This window comes from Cydia pomonella, chromosome 3 (assembly GCF_033807575.1).
Source record: "Cydia pomonella isolate Wapato2018A chromosome 3, ilCydPomo1, whole genome shotgun sequence".
Taxonomy (NCBI): domain Eukaryota; kingdom Metazoa; phylum Arthropoda; class Insecta; order Lepidoptera; family Tortricidae; genus Cydia; species Cydia pomonella.
This window is the reverse complement of record NC_084705.1, coordinates 12,472,314-12,494,344: the sequence shown is the minus strand read 5'-3', so window position 1 is coordinate 12,494,344 and position 22,031 is coordinate 12,472,314. Positions and strand designations below refer to the sequence as shown.

The following is a 22,031-nucleotide window of genomic DNA, read 5'->3' as shown; positions in this document are numbered from 1 at the left end:
TTAATAAGGCCCCTACGAGCGTGTACACTTGCCTTAGGGCCTGTTTACATATTGATAAGTGCTTTTAGTAGCAAATGTATGAGTTCATACATTTGCTACTAAATGCAAGTACTATCGATATTCAAAATGTCATTGCATTGATATTGATATATCATAGTTTTTACTTGTTTGGTGGAATTAAACATAATGTCCGTGTTACAATAACGCTCTTAATTACTTTTTATAAAAAATACAAAAATATATTAACTATGCTACGTCATTCAGTTTCCTTAAATGTACTTATTAATTACAACCTGCGACTTCCAGTTCATAAATCGCGAGATGGCGCTATAGGTACCGCTCTTTAGTAGGTACTGAATTGTCAAAAATTTACATTTCAATGTCCACATAACAGATGGCGCTGTATAGAGCGCCATCTTTTTCGGTTGTCGAACTAGGCGACACGTTTTTTGAGACTAACCTCTCTTTACCTGTGTTTAGGAAATAATTTATTTCCAAAAAATCAATGAAAATGTATGTAGGTAAGTACTGAATATTACGTCCAGCCTCGCGTCGCCGCTTTTCAATAATACGGAAATAAGGTAAGGTATAAAAAACAGCCATTTTCTACCTTTGGTAATAGGAAACTGACTTATATATAATATTTAACACTTAATACCGAGTGTTAAAAAATAATAATCATAGGTGATGAATTATTGTAGGTTTTTCGTAATACCCCGTATGTGTTGTTCGTAGGTTCCAAATGTTACAGCTCTGAATTTAAATAACAGCTTTCGCTGTAACATTTGTTGATCTCCTTTCACTATTCTAATGAACATAAGAAATATGTCTAAATAATATGTTTTTATCGTGTATAACTTAAAACAATGCTGTAAACTCTAATAAATACGCAGAAGACTTCCAACGGATGAGTGAGTCTCGATTTTTTAAAATAATTCTGTATTTAAATAGAAGACTAAAATATCACTCGGTAATAGGCACTTTAAGAACCTATCACCGACCCAAACAAATATTGAATAGATTCCCATACTTTCTATTACCGAGGGTTATGTGATCGTACCATCGATAAAAGTCATTATTTAAAGTACTGTAAAAGCTAATTCCGACCCATAAAAACAATAGGATATGGTTATTTTCATTACCTCATTGACCTCGCCGACGCTTTTCAACCTGTACATCAACGCACTTGTCGAGGAGCTCAGCAGTGTCCGTGTCGGCTGCTATATTGACGGAATATGTGTCAATAACATTAGCTATGCAGACGACATGGTCTTGCTGAGTGCCTCTGCTTGTGGCCTTGAAAGACTACTAGGAATTTGCGAGAGGTATGCTGCGAGTCACGGCCTAGTATATAATGTGAGTAAAAGTCAGTGCATGGTTTTTAAGGTGAGAAACAAATGCTTGCCTGATGTCCCTCCGATCAAACTAAATGGCACACCGCTAAAAATAATTTGCCAGTTTAAATATCTCGGACATCAAGTAATTTCTGACCTTAAGAGTCCTTATTCCTACAGACGAGCGTATTTTGTAAAATGCTTCCTTTTTCATTCAAGATTACGACGTAACTATTAGTATTTATTCAAAAACTGATAACGTACTTAAATAATCGTTTCCTAAACTAGGGGCTCCAACAGTTCAAATTTTCATTTTCTCTTTTAAACCTCTTTTTTAATGAGGTTTTTTGGGAGTCTTTTCCAAATTTTGCAGTGAGATGTGGCGTTTCGGTTCTCAATTTTGCTATAACCAAGAATCATTTGGTACATGAATGACTACAATTTGATTCAACATATCTCGTACGAGGGGCTGGAATGATTAACAATCTAAAATTCATTTGAAAAAACTGATAAAATACCTTCCGAGTTTTCTTCATTTTTTTGGCGAAAACAGGGTTTTATTATATTTTATTTCCGCAAATTGTACGCATATTTTGCTTTAAAAATAATATTGTAGCAAACTGTAACTTTATGTTAACCTATAAAAAAAAAATCGTAACTATGGGACCTACATTGCCGTAAATTTATATTTTTTTAAAACACGTATAAATCACGCAGCAGCGACGCCCCGCTCTCAGTCCGCGCGGAGCGCGCTTAGAGGACGGACCTGTGCTCGATTGTCAGGCATTCGTTGCGATCGTAATCAGCTACGGAGTTCCGAGAAGTGCTATATACTGCGATTAGAAAATCTTAATAAAAGTTCATTTTTTACAGTATGCCAAACAGACTCGCTTATTGATGGATTTTCAGTGTTACTTTTTTTTAATACTAAGTCGGTGGCAAACAAGCATACGGCCCGCATATGTACGCCTGCAACTCCAGAGGAGTTACATGCGCGTTGCCGACCCTAACCCCCTCCCGCCCCTCGTTGAGCTCTGGCAACCTTACTCACCGGCAGGAACACAACACTATGAGTAAGGTCTAGTGTTATTTGGCTGCGATTTTCTGAAAAACGCATTTTCACTTGAAATTACGTTAGGGTTTGCATTATTATTTTTGACCCGGATGAAGTCCAAGTTCTCATGATGGAGTCAGGAGTTGGTCACCAGAACTCCTAATCTACTAATTATAATCCCATCGTGTTTGGGCTCAAAAGATTTGCCCTGACGAACACCATCGATCTAGATGAGGTCCAGGGTCTCATGATGGAGTCAGGAGTTGGTCACTAGAACTCCTAATCTACTCATTATAATTCCATCGTGTTTGGGCTCAACAGAGTTGCCCTGACGAGCACCTTCAATCTAGATGAGGTCCAGGGTCTCATGATGGAGTCAGGAGCTGGTCACCAGAACTCCTAATCTACTCATCATAACTCCATCGTGTTTGGGTTCAATAGAGTTGCCCTGACGAGCACCATCAATCTAGATGAGGTCCAGGGTCTCATGATGGAGTCAGGAGCTGGTCACCAGAACTCCTAATCTACTCATCATAACTCCATCGTGTTTGGGCTCAATAGATTTGCCCTGATGAACACCATCGATCTAGATGAGGCCCAGGGTCTCATGATGGAGTCAGGAGTTGGTCACCAGAACTCCTAAACTACTCATCATAACCTCATCGTGTTCGGGCTCAATAGATTTGCCCTGACGAGCATCATCAATCTAGATAAAGTCCAGGGTCTCATGATGGAGTCAGGAGTTGGTCACTAGAACTCCTAATCTACTCATTATAATTCCAACGTGTTTGGGCTCAAAAGATTTGCCCTGATGAGCACCATCTATCTAGATGAGGTCCAGGATCTCATGATGGAGTCAGGAGTAGGTCACCAGAACTCCTACTCTACTCATCATAACTCCATCGTGTTTGGGCTCAATAGAGTTGCCCTGACGAGCACCTTCAATCTAGATGAGGTCCAGGGTCTCATGATGGAGTCAGGAGCTGGTCACCAGAACTCCTAATCTACTCATCATAACTCCATCGTGTTTGGGTTCAATAGAGTTGCCCTGACGAGCACCATCAATCTAGATGAGGTCCAGGGTCTCATGATGGAGTCAGGAGCTGGTCACCAGAACTCCTAATCTACTCATCATAACTCCATCGTGTTTGGGCTCAATAGATTTGCCCTGATGAACACCATCGATCTAGATGAGGCCCAGGGTCTCATGATGGAGTCAGGAGTTGGTCACCAGAACTCCTAATCTACTCATCATAACCTCATCGTGTTTGGGCTCAATAGATTTGCCCTGACGAGCATCATCAATCTAGATAAAGTCCAGGGTCTCATGATGGAGTCAAGAGTTGGTCACTAGAACTCCTAATCTACTCATTATAATTCCAACGTGTTTGGGCTCAAAAGATTTGCCCTGACGAGCACCATCGATCTAGATGAGGTCCAGGGTCTCATGATGGAGTCAGGAGTTGGTCACCAGAACTCCTAATCTACTCATCATAACTCCATCGTGGTTGGGCTCAATAGAGTTGCCCTGACGAGCACCATCAATCTAGATCAGGTCCAGGGTCTCATGATGGACTCAGGCGTTGATCACCAGAACTCCTAGTCTATTCATCATAACTCCATCGTTTTTGGGCTCAAAAGATTTGCCCTGACGAGTACCATCGATCTAGATTAAGTCGAGGGTCTCATGATGTACTCAGTAGTTGGTCACCAGAACTCCTAATCTATTCATCATAATGGTAATTTGATGGTGCTTGTCGGAGTAAATCTATTGAGCACAAACACGATGGAGTTATGATAAATAGATTACGAGTTCTAGTGACAAACTCCTGACTCCATCATGAGACCCTGGACTTCATCTAGATCGATGGTACTCGTCAGGGCAAATCTTTTGAGCCCAAACACGATGGAATTATAATGAGTAGATTAGGAGTTCTAGTGACCAACTCCTGACTCCATCATGAGACCCTGAACATCATCTAGATTGATGGTGCTCGTGAGGGCAAATCTATTGAGCCCAAACACGATGGAGTTATGATGAGTAGATTAGGAATTATGGTGACCAACTCCTGACTCCATCATGAGACCCTGGACTTCATCTAGATCGATGATACTCGTCAGGGCAAATCTTTTGAGCCCAAACACGATGGAATTATAATGAGTAGATTAGGAGTTCTGGTAACCAACTCCTGACTCCATCATGAGACCCTGGACTTCATCTAGATCGATGGTACTCGTCAGGGCAAATCTTTTGAGCCCAAACACGATGGAATTATAATGAGTAGATTAGGAGTTCTAGTGACCAACTCCTGACTCCATCATGAGACCCTGGACTTCATTTAGATCGATGGTACTCGTCAGGGCAAATCTATTGAGCCCAAACACGATGGAGTTATGATGAGTAGATTAGGAATTATGGTGACCAACTCCTGACTCCATCATGAGACCCTGAACATCATCTAGATTGATGGTGCTCGTGAGGGCAAATCTATTGAGCCCAAACACGATGGAGTTATGATGAGTAGATTAGGAATTATGGTGACCAACTCCTGACTCCATCATGAGACCCTGGACTTCATCTAGATCGATGATACTCGTCAGGGCAAATCTTTTGAGCCCAAACACGATGGAATTATAATGAGTAGATTAGGAGTTCTGGTAACCAACTCCTGACTCCATCATGAGACCCTGGACTTCATCTAGATCGATGGTACTCGTCAGGGCAAATCTTTTGAGCCCAAACACGATGGAATTATAATGAGTAGATTAGGAGTTCTAGTGACCAACTCCTGACTCCATCATGAGACCCTGGACTTCATTTAGATCGATGGTACTCGTCAGGGCAAATCTATTGAGCCCAAACACGATGGAGTTATGATGAGTAGATTAGGAATTATGGTGACCAACTCCTGACTCCATCATGAGACCCTGGACTTCATCTAGATCGATGGTACTCGTCAGGGCAAATCTTTTGAGCCCAAACACGATGGAATTATAATGAGTAGATTAGGAGTTCTAGTGACCAACTCCTGACTCCATCATGAGACCCTGAACATCATCTAGATTGATGGTGCTCGTGAGGGCAAATCTATTGAGCCCAAACACGATGGAGTTATGATGAGTAGATTAGGAATTATGGTGACCAACTCCTGACTCCATCATGAGACCCTGGACTTCATCTAGATCGATGATACTCGTCAGGGCAAATCTTTTGAGCCCAAACACGATGGAATTATAATGAGTAGATTAGGAGTTCTAGTGACCTACTCCTGACTCCATCATGAGACCTTGGCTAGTCACTATCATGGGTGCGTAGCCAACATGCCAATCGTTTACGATACGACAACGAAACACTACTCTCTCTCTATCGCACTAATATACGCAAACGATTGGTATTTTGGCTAGGCACTAAGCAAGTGTGTGGCCAACATGCCAATCGTTTACGATACGACAACGAAACACTATCTGTCTCTCTATCGCACTAATATACTTTATTTATACCTGCAGTCATTTACTAACTTCTTCATTTTCCATTGGTGTGAAAGAGACAGAATAAAGAGCAAGGGTTATAGTACACTCTGTAGTCTGTACACTTAGTAGTAGTGTACATAAAAAAAAACTACTGTGCTTAAACAATAAAATAAAGAGTGCCCATATGATATCATATGACACTAAAATTAATGTTGCTTGAAATTATATTGAAACTATCAAGATTATTCTAGTCTGCATTGAAACGCGCGTCGCGTTGCCGGCGCTCGCGTACCGAGCGCCAACGCCATCTATCGAGCGTTATTTCGTGAAATCGGAGAACGCTCCAAGGATTAAGGGCTCTTAAGGACGATGCAGACATCGAGCGGGAGCGCAGAGCATTGTCTGTACGGGCTAATATGATCGCCCGCAGGTTTTTACATTGTTCCGCTGAAGTAAAGGTCACCCTGTTTAGGGCCTATTGTACAGCCTTTTATACCAGCAGCCTGTGGAGTGATTATACCCAGAAACAGTACAATGCTCTGCGAATCCAATATAACGATGCGTTCAGAGTGCTGATGAGGTTGCCCCGATACTGCAGCGCGTCAGGGATGTTTGCTACAGCCAGGGTAGATTGCTTCCATGCCACCATGCGCAAGCGCTGCGCCTCCCTGGTGCGCAGGGTGAGGGGCAGCTCCAACAGCATTCTGACAATGATTGCGAGCAGGTTCGACTGCGCATATATGAATCATTGTTGCATGATCCAACTTAATAAAAATGTTATTTATGATATTGATTATTAATGGGTATTTATGTGTCAGTTATGTGTAAATAGTGTAATATAAATAATTTGTGTATAATACTAGTATTTATTTATGGTCTAATTTGTAATTGTGAATTTAATTTAATTTTATTTTATTTCATTTGTAGTTTTAACTGTAAGATGTTTATGGACCCTGTCTGAAATAAAAGAATTTTATTTTTTTATTTATTTATTACAAAGCAAAATTATATATTACAACCTTGGTATAAAGATTACTGAACGACATCTTAGACAGCGATGACCAACTTGATATCTTCATAACAACCGAGACCGAATTCCTAGCCGCATCGCGTCGTTATATCGAGAAAATCGCTACCACTAGCTCCATTATTTACCAATAACTGTATATTAGGTATTAAAATTAATCAATAATTATTGTTTTACCAATTTGACATTATTTTCTAAAGTGCCTTATTTATTCTATACAGTTGAATTTATTATTAATTTTATTATAGTAAAATGTGACATTGCCTATTATTCAAAATTCACTTATTATTAATTTTTATATCTATATCCTTTTTTCTCTGTAGAGATTAATTTAATTTTAATATTGTCCTAGAAAAGAAAAGTGCTTGATTCCACCAAGCAGGGAAGAAAAATTATTGAAAAAGAAGAGTAAGTAAGTGGTGTGAAAAAATATTTTACACGTGTACGGCCTCCATTAAATTTGTGATGTCAGCCATAGTAATTACGTAATAGAGAAACAAATCAACAAAAATATGGAAATTAAAATTACATCCTTTTAATTAGTAACATGTGATATATGTGTAATTTAGAAACAAAGATTTAAAATCAATAAAACACCAAACGACTGCGCGTGTCGCTCCCACAAATGTTCGTACACACGAGTCGAGGAAGCGAGCCCATCAGCCCAAGCAACAAATACGTTGTTAGTATCATTTTCGCATGATAAATTAACATTCGTGAATAACGCTCGAGGTGTTATTTTGCAAATCAGCCGTAGACCTGCCAAAAATCAATTATGTGGTGCATAATTAACATTCTGGTAAGTGAATTTATTTCTGCATTGCCTACGGTAAACCCAGCATGACAGCCCATGCATTAGTTTATTTTGTCATTATTATAATTATTAATAATGTTAACGCTGGGTGGGATGCTGGTAAGGTTACGAGATACTATGTTGAAAAATACTAAAACGTAATCTAAGGGTCAATATTTGCCTTTTTATTAATATTAAATTAGATTACCCAGACAACTCTGTAAATTTCTCAACTATTTAAGTAAGAAAAGTAATATTTTTTTGTTCTTTAAGGCGACGTTCGGTTTCAGACTGATTTTGACATTTGTTGCGCTGCAGTAATACTGCCGACTGCATTCTAGCCGCAATGCCATAATGTCACTTGTTAAGGTCACGTTCGAATGTCAACTGCAGCTGCAATACTGTTGCGCCGTCTTTGTTGTCGCCGCATTTTCTTCTGTCAATTCCCTTGATAAAAGAATAACGAAATTATGATTATGACGTCCATTTCTACTGCAGTGATGCAGTAGTACCTAATTGAATCATTTTTTTTTACATAGTGTTCGTTTAACTAACGGCTTCTATTTTTTTGCTCTCAATTTCTTCAAAGGCGGACTGGAACAGATCCTTTGTAGGGATAAGTTCGCCTTTTTACATTGTATAAGTATACAGTGTTTAATAGTGTGTTTACGTCACTCATTTTATTAAGGAAATTGACCAATCGGCGTCAACAACGACATCGCCACAGTAATGCAGTTGCAGTTCACATCCGAATGTCACCTTAAAGTAGACATACAGGTTGTAACAAAAATAGTGGGGATCTGTTTATTCATTCGATATCGTGTTATGATTAGGAAAACGCAGAAGAAAAAAATCACATCGTTCAAGTTGGCCAACCCTCCATACAAAGTACCTACTAGATATGCCCTTAAACGGATCCCCACTATTTTTGATACGCGTTGTATAGTGGTCATGTTTATACCCGGGTAGAATAACTTCCTATTTTCAAAAACATGGATGGTATAAAATTACATCTTGTCGTGTGTGCCCCGCTAATCGCTACAACTGGAGATTCTCTAACCGCGTCACTTGTAAAGTTAATCGCTCGTTCTCTATGTCATAGATCCGTCGATCCGCCCTAAAATGAAACGGCGTATGGGTTACCTTGGTGTTCCAACAAAACACCGTCTTGCACTTCGTACCGTCGAGGATGGTAATACTCTGAACCTACTTTTAATCGAGCAAAATTTGTATAATAGGTACCATATATTTGTATTTTTAAATAGACTTTATTTTTGTATTCGAAAAATCTAAAACCTTTTTAAACAGAAAACATGCAGGTGAAATTGTTCAATATTGATATTTACAAAAATTTGGTTTAATTCTGGGAAATTGGTTTACATATTTTTGACTGTGACGACCAGTTTGGCCTAGTGGATAGTGACCCTGCCTACGAAGCCGATGGTCCCGGGTTCAAATCCTGGTAAGGGCATTTATTTGTGTGATGAGCATGGATATTTGTTCCTGAGTCATGGGTGTTTTCTATGTATTCAAGTATTTATAAATATTTATACATTATATATATCGTTGTCCCTACCCTCAACACAAGCCTTATTGAGCTTACTGTGGAACTTAGTCAATTTGTGTAATAACGTCCTATAATATTTATTTATTTATTATGTTTTATTTATATCCAGAGATTTCTCCTACTCACAGTAACCTCAAAACACGCCTAAAAATATTTTTTTTTGGTCACTTTGAGGATAGGTTCTTACCCTACTTACCTTCTGCTTACAATTTTCATATATATCTGCTTCTCTCTATTGCTCTTGCATTCAAGGGATAGAAAGGTAGATAACGAAAATTCGGCTTTCGATGTTCGCGGTGGGCCTTCTACTCGTAATTTCCACGACACACATCGTCGGTTTTTAAACAGATATGTGTGGACTGGCTTAAATGTTAACGCATATAAACTTTCCTTATACTTTAATACCTGAAATATATTCAATAAGTCCTTATTACACGTATCCACGTGTGCTGCTAAATATATAATATATATAATTAATCAATCAGCTTAGGTCCCTATACCTTAATTTTTATTAGCAAAACCAAAGAAAAAAGTAAATACTGAGAAGAATTTCAACTTAACAATAAATATTATATTATCATGTACTTTCAGACATGCAACAAAATATGATATATATGCACTCGGCTATTCTGCAATTTAAAAGTGATATCAATCATTTAAAGTCTTACATACCTTTAATACAAACGTTTGAACAGCTTTTGGATGATTGTGAAGCTATACAAGTACAAACAGCTACAACACCTAAAAATGGACCGACGTATCCTACAGAACCTCCAACAAACAACAAATGGTTCTGGTACGATCCATACAAAATTAAGCACATCAGGCACCACCACAAAGACTACAACAGTCACCACCACAGAGAGCACAACAGTCACCAACGACACGAATATAGAGAACATTCCAAGTAGCAAAACAGTAACAACCAACGCTAAATGCACTTCGTCGTCAGCTGAATGTGCTCCGTTCTATGAAGATCATACCAGATAAAAATTTAATCTTGAATCTCGCAGAATAATTAATTGAACCATGGTAATGCAAAAAAAACTTGTGGTTTTATTTATTACTAACTCCTAGAAACCTGTGTACAAGCAAATAACTTCAAACAGTGTCCACGCACCATTACCCGCCAAAGTATTTGTAAAATAAGAAGGTAATCAAACAGTCGTATAATAAATGTTTATTTGGAACTCGTTGGGATTTCGTCTTACGCCACGTGTCCGTGTTTTAATAACTCTTCAAGCTTCACGGAGACGCGAGTATCAAGCAAGCAAGCTTTCCTACATTATTTGGATAGTTATGTATTTCTCCTGAATAAGCTTAATTAGTTATTAATGAAATCAAATTAATGTTTAATTGTAAGTACTTATAAATATCTGGATTTATAAAAAAAAAATGATTTACAACAAACTTCCCAAATCAAATAGTCTTTATTTTAGGTGATATTCTGACCATCTGCAGCAATGTTTTTATTGCACTGTATGCAGAACCTCGTTATTATATATACTCTTATATTTAGAGACTAGCCAATCTCTAAATATAAAATGATAATTGCCAGTTTTCTCAACTGCTCCTCATGACGACCTTTCAAAACAATTTTAAGTGCATAAAGCGATGTCAAGATGAATGTTTATTTTCGATATAATAAAATATATTATGCAGTGTTTGCTTTATGTATGATAGAGACCACCCGCTAGCTGTGTAAGAGAAGCACGCATTCGAAAGATCTTTGTGCTAACAGTTGGCTTGCCTCAAACAAACATAACAAAACAAACAGACTGGCAATTGAGGAAAGCGGTCGCATTTGATTTTTTTATTTCTTTGCTCCCGAGAGGTGGTTTACAATTTAACACAAAAAGAGAAACCTTTTTCCAACGTTCTGCGTTATTTTTCGCTTTTATGCTTCTTTGTAACAAATATTTATTTCACCTCGCCATAAATGAGCAATTTTTAATTTATGCAATCGTTACATGTTATTCAACATGCGTTGTTAAGGCAAGGCATTCTCCAAACAAACCTTGTGCAAGTTTTATTTGTTAGTTTTGTCACTATAGCATTTAATTTAACTTTTTGCTTGTATATATTGGATATACGCAGAACGTGACGTAGAAATTTTTCTTTATTTAAAAATAAAATACAAAAAAATACAACATCAAGCCCTAGCTAACAGATAAATAAGCATATTTATCAACAATAATAACTGTAGCGCAAACACAAACGAAGAAAAACGCGCACAAAGTTTGTATGAAGCTTGCCCTACCCTTCGCCTTAAGTACGATTCCCACCGAACGGACGGAATTGGTGCGTATTTCACATTTTGTACGGCCGCAAACCGGTCGGCTCCTCGCGGTCACGACCGGCTCCGGACGGACGCCATCGCTTCTGCCATACATAATATAAAGGCACATTGATAATGCGTTCCGGCGCGGCCTGACTCCAGCCGGTCGGTTGGAATCGTACGTTAGGCATAAATCATCGTCGTCATCCGGTCACATGGTCAAAGGGCCTACTGCAAAAGTCGAGATTTTGTTATCTGCCTTTCTGCCAACCTTGCATAGAGCGATAGAGAGGCAAATAACAAAATTTCTATGGTAGTTTCTTGTTGTAGGCCCTCAGAATCTCCACAACGAATGGTCGTCAGCTGTTATCCAACGATTTTCTGCGATCTGGACCGGACCGACAGCTCGTCGTAGAGGCGTCAGCACATAATAAAAAAGTATTTGTATTTTGATCGGATCGTGGAATAAACATAACACTTAAATCTAACTGTCGCTTCAGAATTCACATAAAGCGTCACTAACGACGTTATCGTTGTGAAGAGGTCGAGCTCCGACGACGGGGGAACTTAACCGAAAAAATAGTTTCCGACTGCTTCTTGTACATATTATGTACGCTGGTGAAATGTGCCACGGATGAAGACAGTTGGATTCGTGTTTGATTTTAGTCTTTATAATAAGTACTGTAGATTGTAGATGTAGTAAATTTTGCGAACTTTTGCTAATCTTAACTTGAAAGTCTGTTGTCAAATTACGTAACTCGAACCAATTGACTTTTTTGTATATTATGCACGCATGGCACATGTTTTTAGAATTTCCGCTACTATAACACTCCTATGTCGCTTACGTACAAATGTCCGCTTTAAATATTATTAAAAATTCAAATAATAGATCTTAGTAACTCTTGACGATGATGTTGCCATTTTCATGCTCGGCGCACCAACAACTGTTTAAGATGTTAATACATACAAAAAAAATTAAGCAAATCTAAGCATGTATAGGTTAACATGAGGCTGACATGTTCACCTAGAGTGACCAAAGCCTCAATAAAAATCAGACAAAAAACCTTATGCAAAAAAAACGGAAATATTTGCCATTCGATAATACCAAAAAAAAACCAAATTGCTAACCGCTCCGTTCAGCGGGTTAGAGGCCGCAACACGCCGTTAAACTTAACGTTACAGCACCCAGGCTGTTCTAGTGTCCAGCTACAAATTAACTCTGATTGTAGTCTAGATTCTGCTTAGATTACCTGTTGGGTAAATAGTTATACTCGTATACATATATTTCCTTTTTGCAAAACTTAATTTTTTCTCCTATTACATGAGGTAAATATTGTAAAACCTTGAATGGAATTTCTCAATACATAATATATTTCTCCACCATCACCTGCTTACTTATTAGTCGATGATTATTACTTACATCATAATTTTAGTATATAATTCTTGTCTTGTCTAATCGTAGAAACTCCTAGTACGTACGTTCGCGATTTGCGATCCCCTCGACGATAACACGCCGCGCGGCAAGGGATGGCACCGCTGCCGCCGGCCTATTTGTAATTTACTTAAAAATACCAAGCAGATAAGTGCATTTTGTGCCACCTAGTCGGCACGTTCGTTATTATAAATATTGATGTTTATTTATTCTCAGGTTCAGTTACTTCAGCGCTATACCCATAGTAATGAAACCTAAATTCCGAATTTAAATTGGTATAACTATAGGATCAGCTATTATGTTGTTGCAAACACTTATATGACATGAAGCTGTTTTTTAGACGTCACACATAAAATTTCAAACTATAACCACCTAATAACAATCAGTATCATTAAATTCGCAAAAATAACATCTCCACTCCTAATTATTTTGAACCATTTAACAAAAAAGGAAACAAAGGAAGGATAATGGTGCGAAATAAGTGTTCGCAGTCAATGGGTAAGTCTCAGTAGAGCAGTTGGTAAAGCAGCTGGGGACTATCCAGGAGTCGCGAGTTCGAGTCTCGCCCGAGACAGTAAGTTTTCCATTTTTCCTTTATTTCTAACCGTTTAGTGCCAAATATCTACTTTCTACTAGATTAATTGTGTAATGTAGGTCTCGGAGCGAGTCCGCAGACAAATAGACCAAATACACACACACACACACACACACACACACACACACACACACACACACACACACACACACACACACACACACACACACACACACACTCCTATATATATGTAGACATAAATATCCGTACTGGTTCTAGACCTAGCTTACACATAATATTGAAATATTGTTTTATAATATATTGCCTACCTCAATATTCAATTCAATAATTAATCAGAGTATAAAAAAGGTTATTTTTATATATTTGATTAGCTAATTGTGTCTCAGTAAGTGCTCAATCATGTTCACTAATGTATACCTACTATTCTGTAACTACCTTCTTAACTATTTACTTATATCACGATTTGACCTTGTGGATTACTGTAATTGGCTTTATACACTTAAAATTTAAAATTGCACATGTAATTATTATAAGCTGTTGTAATCCTGAATAAATAAAATAAAATAAAAATAAAAAATAGGTGAAACTATTGTAGGTACCTTATTGAACATGGAATCCTACAAAAATACAAGCATTAACGCTATTAGTTCTAAGGAATACCTTCTCGTTAAGTCACCTGTATTAAATTGCATTGTTGCATGAATTAATATGATAGTCGCCTTGCTGCATAACGCCATTCATTAGGGTTTTATCTCGCAGGAAGGCGTCGCGATGATATATTACCCGCTCGAAATTGGTACTTCATTTCAATTTATGTAGGATACCTAGAAAGTCATAAATAATTTGGAAATACGATATTCAGTATTCGCTAGTTGAAATCTCGATTTAGCATTGCAGAGTACATTAAATAGACAGCCCACATACAACACCGCGAGAATATGTAATCAATGTTCAATCAGTACATTTAAAGTATAAGTAATAATAGAAGCGTGAAGCCGTTAATGGAAAATATGCTTTAATTGTACTTTTTGCTGTGGCCAGTAAAGACAGATTTTGCGTTTAGAATTCATAACAACTTTATACGTATAAAGTTTAAATGTTGAAGGGAAGTTGTGTGTCTCGGATATTTACTAGTCTCTGGCAATAGCTACATCAACATTATTTTATTAGTGCCTTTGTGAGCTGTACATCTTGCAAATTTCCGTCTCCGTCATTCAAAAAAATTGAATCTATAAAAAAACATATAATTATCATGTCCATTCACAAACTCTCACGAGAATCGGATGAGAAATGTCAGCTGTAGAGAAGGGTATCCGGACATATGAATGATTTTTGACCAACCTGAAACAGGACCTTTGCTTCTCTCGGTAAATTTTAATATTGACAAAAGATCGCATATAACTCCTCACCTAAATACATATTGTATACTTAACTTGATCAACAGGCGCTAACTCAAATTAGCAACACTAATGTTTAACATTAAATACGAGGGGCGTCTGAACTTATTAAGTTAGTTATTAAGCCTAAGATAGAAAAAAAAAAACAATTTACTAAAATGAACTTATGTTTATTTTTCAATATAATCTCCTTCTCATTCAATGCATTTTTATACAGTGCTTTTAGGCCATTAAAACAATATTCTTTATCTTTCCCTTCAAAATGCTCCTGTACAGCCGCCTTCATCTCTTTCGCATAATAAGTTACGTTTATCGTAGAGTCTTTTTGTAAATAATCAATTAAAAGATTGTCATCACAGTCCCAAAACAACGTAACCATTTACTTAGAGGCCGACTTTTGCACTCTAATTTCTTCGGCGGCCTTTCACCCTTTTCAATCCACTGCATCGATTCAGACTTACACTCAGGATCATACTGTCTGATCCATATTTCATCGACAGTTACTATTCGTGAACAAACTTCATCTAAATCTTCTTCGCACAATTCTGAAAACGCCGTTGGAGTTTCAACGCGACGTTCTTTATCGAAGGCCGTCAGCATTTTCGGTACCCAACGAGCACTGACTTTACCCATGTACAAATGTTCATTTAAATTTTTTCCGACTCTTTCTTTACTAATACCTCAGCTATTTGCCAAACCTTAATTCTTCTATCTTCTAATACAATCTTTTTGATAGAAGAATTAAGGTTTGGCAAATAGCTGAGGTGCCCTGAACGAGAGTCGTCTTCTGTCGATTCCCGTTCGAGTTTAAATAAGCGACTCCACTTTTTGACCATCGCATGAGAAGGCCCAGAAGCACCATAAATATTTCCTTAAAAATACACTGCGGTGATTTGTCACTTTTTGTTAGGAACTTAATTACAGCACGGTGCTCAATTTTCGTAATATTCGTTGGTAATTCACACATATTGTACTTTTCCGCTGAATATCTCGAAACAAAATAATAAAAATGTGTCATTTTTTTTGTTTTAAAATGGCCTTTCTAGTGGCCAGTATCATAAACGCATATATAACCTCGAAATACCTTAGGCTTAGAACTTTTCAGACGCCCCTCGTATAGTGGCTATCCAAAGTATTTATATGACAAATTGTTAAGGCGATCAAATGAGAGCAGAACCGGTTCAATAGTCGTTCCACGCATTCATAGATTGGTTTCACTTAAGGGCAGTTTTCGCTTTGCAGCATCTAAATGCTTGAATGACCTACCTCCTCGTATAAAGAAAACTAAATCTCAGTACATATTTAAAAGCTGGCTTCTATCACATCAGAAGGCATCGTGTAATTGGTCGCCAGTAAAGGTACCAGTTACACGATGAATCCCTCTGATAGTTGCCAACTTATAGTGCCAACAATTTTATTTTTTAATACCTTTCATTCATTATTAAAATCAAACTTGTTATTTAGTGTCTTGTACCTACCTATGTATTAGTATCAAACTATGTATTACGAGTACTAATAATGAAATGATAAACTGTCCAATAACATCGCATTAGCAGCGAACTCATCATCTGGTTTAGTTCGTTAGTTAGGTTAGATAGTTATTTTAATAGCTTAGTTAAGAACTAGCTTTAAGTTTGTAAGGTTGGGGGCTGAAAAGCGGCGGTTTCGCCGAGTCTCATCCATTTTACTGCACAAATATTTGTTTATTTACATGAAATTCATTGTTTTGTGTTGGTAAATAAATATATTTTATTTATGTATTACTATTATTTATAAATTAGAGGCGATAAGGATGACTAGATAGTGTATCCTGCGAAAAGGGTATCGCAAACTCCGTTCACTTTGCGATTAAGCTTCCTGAATTTTTCATCCAACTAATGTAGCAATGCAATTTTAAGCTGTCGTCTTTTATCTATTGTTAAAGGACTGATTACTTATTGACTAAATCGCCTTACTAAAAATGATCACAATAAAAACCAAGGAAATCTAGTAGTATTCAACGTTTCTCTAATTTACCAGATTAATGTAAATTAAGAGGGTATTAGAACTAGAAGCTCCATTCATCAATGCCCAAGGGATCTGTTAACGGGTTTTCCGAACTCCAATGAGTTTCCAAAATAAGTAAAACTTTTGGGTCTCACCCATATTACTACAGGGATTAATTTTGAAAGCACTCGTTACTAAAACTGCCACATTTCAAGCGATACAGGGCGTATTTTTGATACGACCGCATAATCAAAGGGTAGTTAGTTTAAGCTTAAATGAACACACGTTCGTATGTTGTATAAAGAATGGACGACTTTTATTTTTCCATATAAAATTATTCAGCAAGCAATGTACCACTACTTTATGCTCACGCGACGTGACAACTGTCACAATAAAGTGACCATGATGTACGAAATACGTTGCCACTCGAAAAAAATACAATATATAATTATTGAATTGAATAAAATTTTTATTATTTTTTCAGGCAATAGACCTATTACCTACAAATTTTAAAATACACATACAATAAAATTAAGGGATAAAAAATAAATACAGCAAAAATAGAATACAATGAAAAACCATAAAAATGTTAATTATGCTTTGCTAATTAAGACTTAATTAAAAAAAATCTTTCTCGTTTTATTGCACGAAAACTAAAACCTACGTCTAGTTTAAGTTTGCGGTTATATCAAAAATACACACTGTATAAATACTAAGCAGAGCTTGCTGGCAGTTAATAATTTACACTTCTAGTTTGTTTGACAGATAAATTAGTTCAAATATGAGATACGATATCTAGAATTGCGGCTTGGTTAATGATAAAATCGGATCTTAATAGATATGGCAGGTGTATTTGCTATCTAGAGTAATAAAATTTACAATGAATATAGGTTTAGTAGAGCGAAGAAAAGCTGCGGTAGTAACAGTTTTTCATCCAATGTTTATTCTTAAATGATATTATATTGGTTATCACATATTACCCAAATCTATTAAATCTCTCTTTGAATATCAAAATAGAAGTGGCGTGATGGCATTAGAACTCAATTCCCTACAGCTAATAATTCAGCTTGCCTACTTTTTGACAACTAAGTATCTGGTTTTCTGGAGAGCATGTAAGTATTTAATAATAACATGGTAGCAATTGCCATACGATTGTCAAGGTGACGTTCGGATTCAGGCTGCACTAGTATTACACTGCACCAGTATTGCAGCACGACATTACTGCCAACTGCCACAAATGTCAAAATTCCAGGCAGCAGTATCGATTTTGACAATAGCGTCAGTAACGCAGTCGGCGGTAATGTAGCGTGACAATACTGCTGAAGTTGACTGTAATATTAAAGCATTACTGCTGACAGTACTGCTGCTGTCAGCTCAGGCTTCATCGTCGCTGCAGTAATACCGCATTGCCGCATTAATGCAACTGCAGTTGCCTTTCGAATGTCACCTTTAAATGGTTCTTTTCTCATACGCAACCATACCAATCACGAACGATTTAAGAACAAATTTAGAGCCTGTACGACATTTCACTGGCACAGTACCAGTTTTACGGTCCTGTTTTCTAACTTTATTTTTCTTTTTTGTGTTTATTGTCAGACATTGCAATCGGTTTCAACATAACTAATTGACATTTATAGAGTAACAAAGCAGTGTTTTTTCGTTTGAATTCATGACTAAGCTAATCTGCAAAATACATTCTGGATTGTATAAAGCAATCATAAATGAACAGGCCAGCATTAGACTTACCTCGTTAAAAAAAGTTTGAAGGACCTGAACACTGCTGACAACAGGGTGTCAACAATTGGGTCATGTCGAGCACTGAGATGTTTTACTCGTATTTACCAAAATTCAAACTTAAGGAACTCTTGGACTGGTGTGTGGTGTGTATGCTGAAGCCTATATATAAAAACCATTTGTGATATTATTTTCCATGATTGATTCTTCGTCCATTATATATCTAGAGGTGCAAAATAAAATTGTTGTTTAAAGAATAATAACATTATATTTAATCTTACTTATTTACTTTTATCTTATAAAAGTTCATCTAATTTTCATGTAGTACGTACATTAGTACACCTGTCCTTTAACTTAACAAGGTGAAACTTTATTATTCTAGTTATAAATTCCAGACAATACAAAATTAAGGATAACAAAAATGTCCGGGGAATATTACGTGATTATAGTCGTATTAGTCATGGTTTATTTGGTCTTATAAATCACCAAAAAAACAGGCGTCTATCGCGTGACCGCCCCGTCACGTTACCTACCAACGCCGATGTCATAATTCTGTGTCGATTCCGTTCACCCGTGACTAATATTTACGAACTTAAAATATTTTTTTGATCATTGTTTCGATCCTTTTATTGAGTAGTTTTATATGGCTGTGTGCTATACTCAGTAAGTAAAAATTAAAACACTCAAACTAGATTTAATGCCTAACTAAGCTACCTTAAGTTTATTATAGACCATAAGTTTATTATAGAGAGTTTGATCGCTCGTTAGTGGATCTCTTTTTTTTCCCAACATAAACGATCGCGTGAACCTTTTTCATAAAAATAACATCTTCCAGACACGATAAAATACTAGAAATCCGTCGATAGCCAACAATCCTTTGGGGAGCGCACCTGAAGTGCAGAACTGGAAATTGGAAACCGTAACTCAACAAGTATTAGGGGAAGGAAAACTCCGTAGCCGCCATCTGTAGGCCTTATCTAGAGCTATAAATACACGGAGCTCCGGAACGAAGTAGCAGGAATTATGGCCGAAGGTACGTACGGTATAATGGATAATTCATGCACCCTCCCTCGCCTCTAATTTTAAAGTATATTTCTTTTGTATGTAATTATTTTAGCCAATGTTATAAAATGTCTGTGGATAAAAATTATGCTTTCGTATATATTACTTAATTTTGAAGTTCTGCGCTGGTTTTAGTCAGTAAGTTATGAAATGTTTCATCAATCGATTCGCTTTTTTGATGCAGGTTAGGTCGTTACATAAAAAAAATATATTGAATAATATATGTTATATAAACAAAACTGTTTGAAAAATACTAAATATGTATATGTATAACTTCTTTCCAGATATTATAGTACCCATTTATGTATTTACAAGAACGGTTTACGTTGATGAAGTTTTCACCTTATACTTAATTAATTTAATACAAATGTGATAAAATACTTATAGGCGAACCTGAACCGAATAAGACGAAATTAGTGCTGATTAAGATTTATGTGGAAATACTGGTTCGATAGTATCTTTTATTCATACCCACGGCATATACTTATTTTCAGTTAGCACGCTCTATTTTTATTTAAAAAAAAAGCAATATTAAAATGTATACTTACTATGTTTAAATTAAATACTGCGATATGTCATTAATCATACACACCGCAGTAAGTAATAATTACCGTTATTTCGACTACTAGGCGACATTCAGGTCGAGGTTACTTAACTCCTAAAGGTGATATGAATTATAGCATCTTAATGTCTGACCTAAATTCAACTTCGGCAAACTAAATGATCCAAACACAAACACTTGCGTAAGATGAGATATTCTTTATTTATTACCTCGGCGTAAGGACTTTCATCCGGGTTCCTTCTATACCACACAATCTTGTTAATTAGCATTTGGTCCCTTTTTTAATTTAAAAGTCCTTGATGAGACAGTAATTAAAGCATAGTATTTTGATATAAAATGAACTATATTATATTGATATAGAGCTAAACACACAAATAAATACCTTTTTGTATTTTTGGATGGGATTCGAACCCAGGGCCTCCAGCTTCTACCACTAAGTTGGACTTGTTTGGTGTGCCATTTTATCTAAAGTTGTACAGTTTGTACACTACACGATTTTTTTTTAGATTTAGTAGTTTTTATGTTGTTTCTACTCAGAATCAGAGGAGTTCTTTCGGTCCTAATGGGAGGAACAAAGGGTCCCGAGATTTTAATGTCCATTCCGTTACCACACATAGATTACTCGTAGTTATGAACGGAACGGAAGTAACTCACATACTCATAGTGTTGTTTTCCTGCCGGTGAGTAAGGTTGCCAGAGCTCAATGAGGGGGCGAGGGGGTTAGGGTCGGCAACGCGCATGTAACTCCTCTGGAGTTCCAGGCGTACATAGGCTACGGAGAATGCTTACCATCAGGCAGGCCGAATGCTTGTTTGCCACCGAAGTAGTATAAAAAAATACACCATGTTTTTAGGTTTCCGTAGCAAAAAGGTACAAAAGGAACCCTTATGGTGCGACTCTGGCCGTCCGTCCGTCTGTCTGTCTGTCACATCGCTAAATATCTCCAGAACCACTTAAGCTATGGATTTCGAAACAACGCTAACCCAGACATATTGAAAGTATTATTCTTTTATTTTATTTTTAATAGCTATAGAAAATGCCAAATATGAAGAGGGGGCAAAATTTCAAAGTCTAGTGACTAGGTCAAGTGGGGTATCATTTGAAAGAGCTCAAATGGATCACTCCAAAATAATTTTCATTATTTTTTTGTAGTGAAAAAAAAAAGATTTATGAATGAAAATGTGAAAAAAACCATTCCCCTCTCCCATATCTCCGAAGGTTACCGAAGAAAAATTATATTTTTTTTACATAATATTAACATTAGTATACATGTTACAAGAAAGATATAATCAGACCTCTATCTTGATAACTTTTTTATTTAATAAACAAAAAATATTTCCGAATTCAGTTTGCAATTTAACCAACCTTTCGTGTGTTTATTATACTTGAAATTTCACCTTTTCTCAAATAAAAGAACACTTTTTGAAATCGGTTCACATGATAGATAATTATCCTCGAAACCAACATTCGTGTATTACGTCGCGCTAATTAGTTAAGACAATTTGCCGATACATGGCGTTGTACACAATTATACTTAGTATGGGTACTTGTGATCAGTACCCCTAGTGTAAATTTAGTCGATAGCGAAACGTGACGTACGCGTTTGCGTTAAGTCTCATTTTGTATGGGTTTTTGAACAGCGCGCCAAGCGGGACGTTTTGGAAAGTCAAAAATCTCATACAAAATGACACTTAACGCAAACGCGTACGTCACGTTTCGCTGTCGAAAATATTTACACTAGGGGTACAGGTCAGAAGTCTTTCGCCTTTATAGTTACA

The 22,031-nt window shown here is 36.8% G+C and overlaps 1 protein-coding gene across 1 annotated transcript; it reads left to right on the top strand.

Annotated features, from left to right (window-relative positions):
* Nucleotides 1-7,700: 7,700 nt before the first annotated feature.
* LOC133516069 (uncharacterized) lies at nt 7,701-10,436 on the top strand. The gene is made up of 3 exons (XM_061848783.1): nt 7,701-7,799; nt 8,782-8,871; nt 9,838-10,436. Exons 1-3 carry the CDS (start codon nt 7,727-7,729, stop codon nt 10,155-10,157), a joined length of 483 nt encoding a protein of 160 aa, XP_061704767.1. The 5' UTR covers nt 7,701-7,726; the 3' UTR covers nt 10,158-10,436.
* The last annotated feature ends 11,595 nt before the right edge of the window (nt 10,437-22,031 follow it).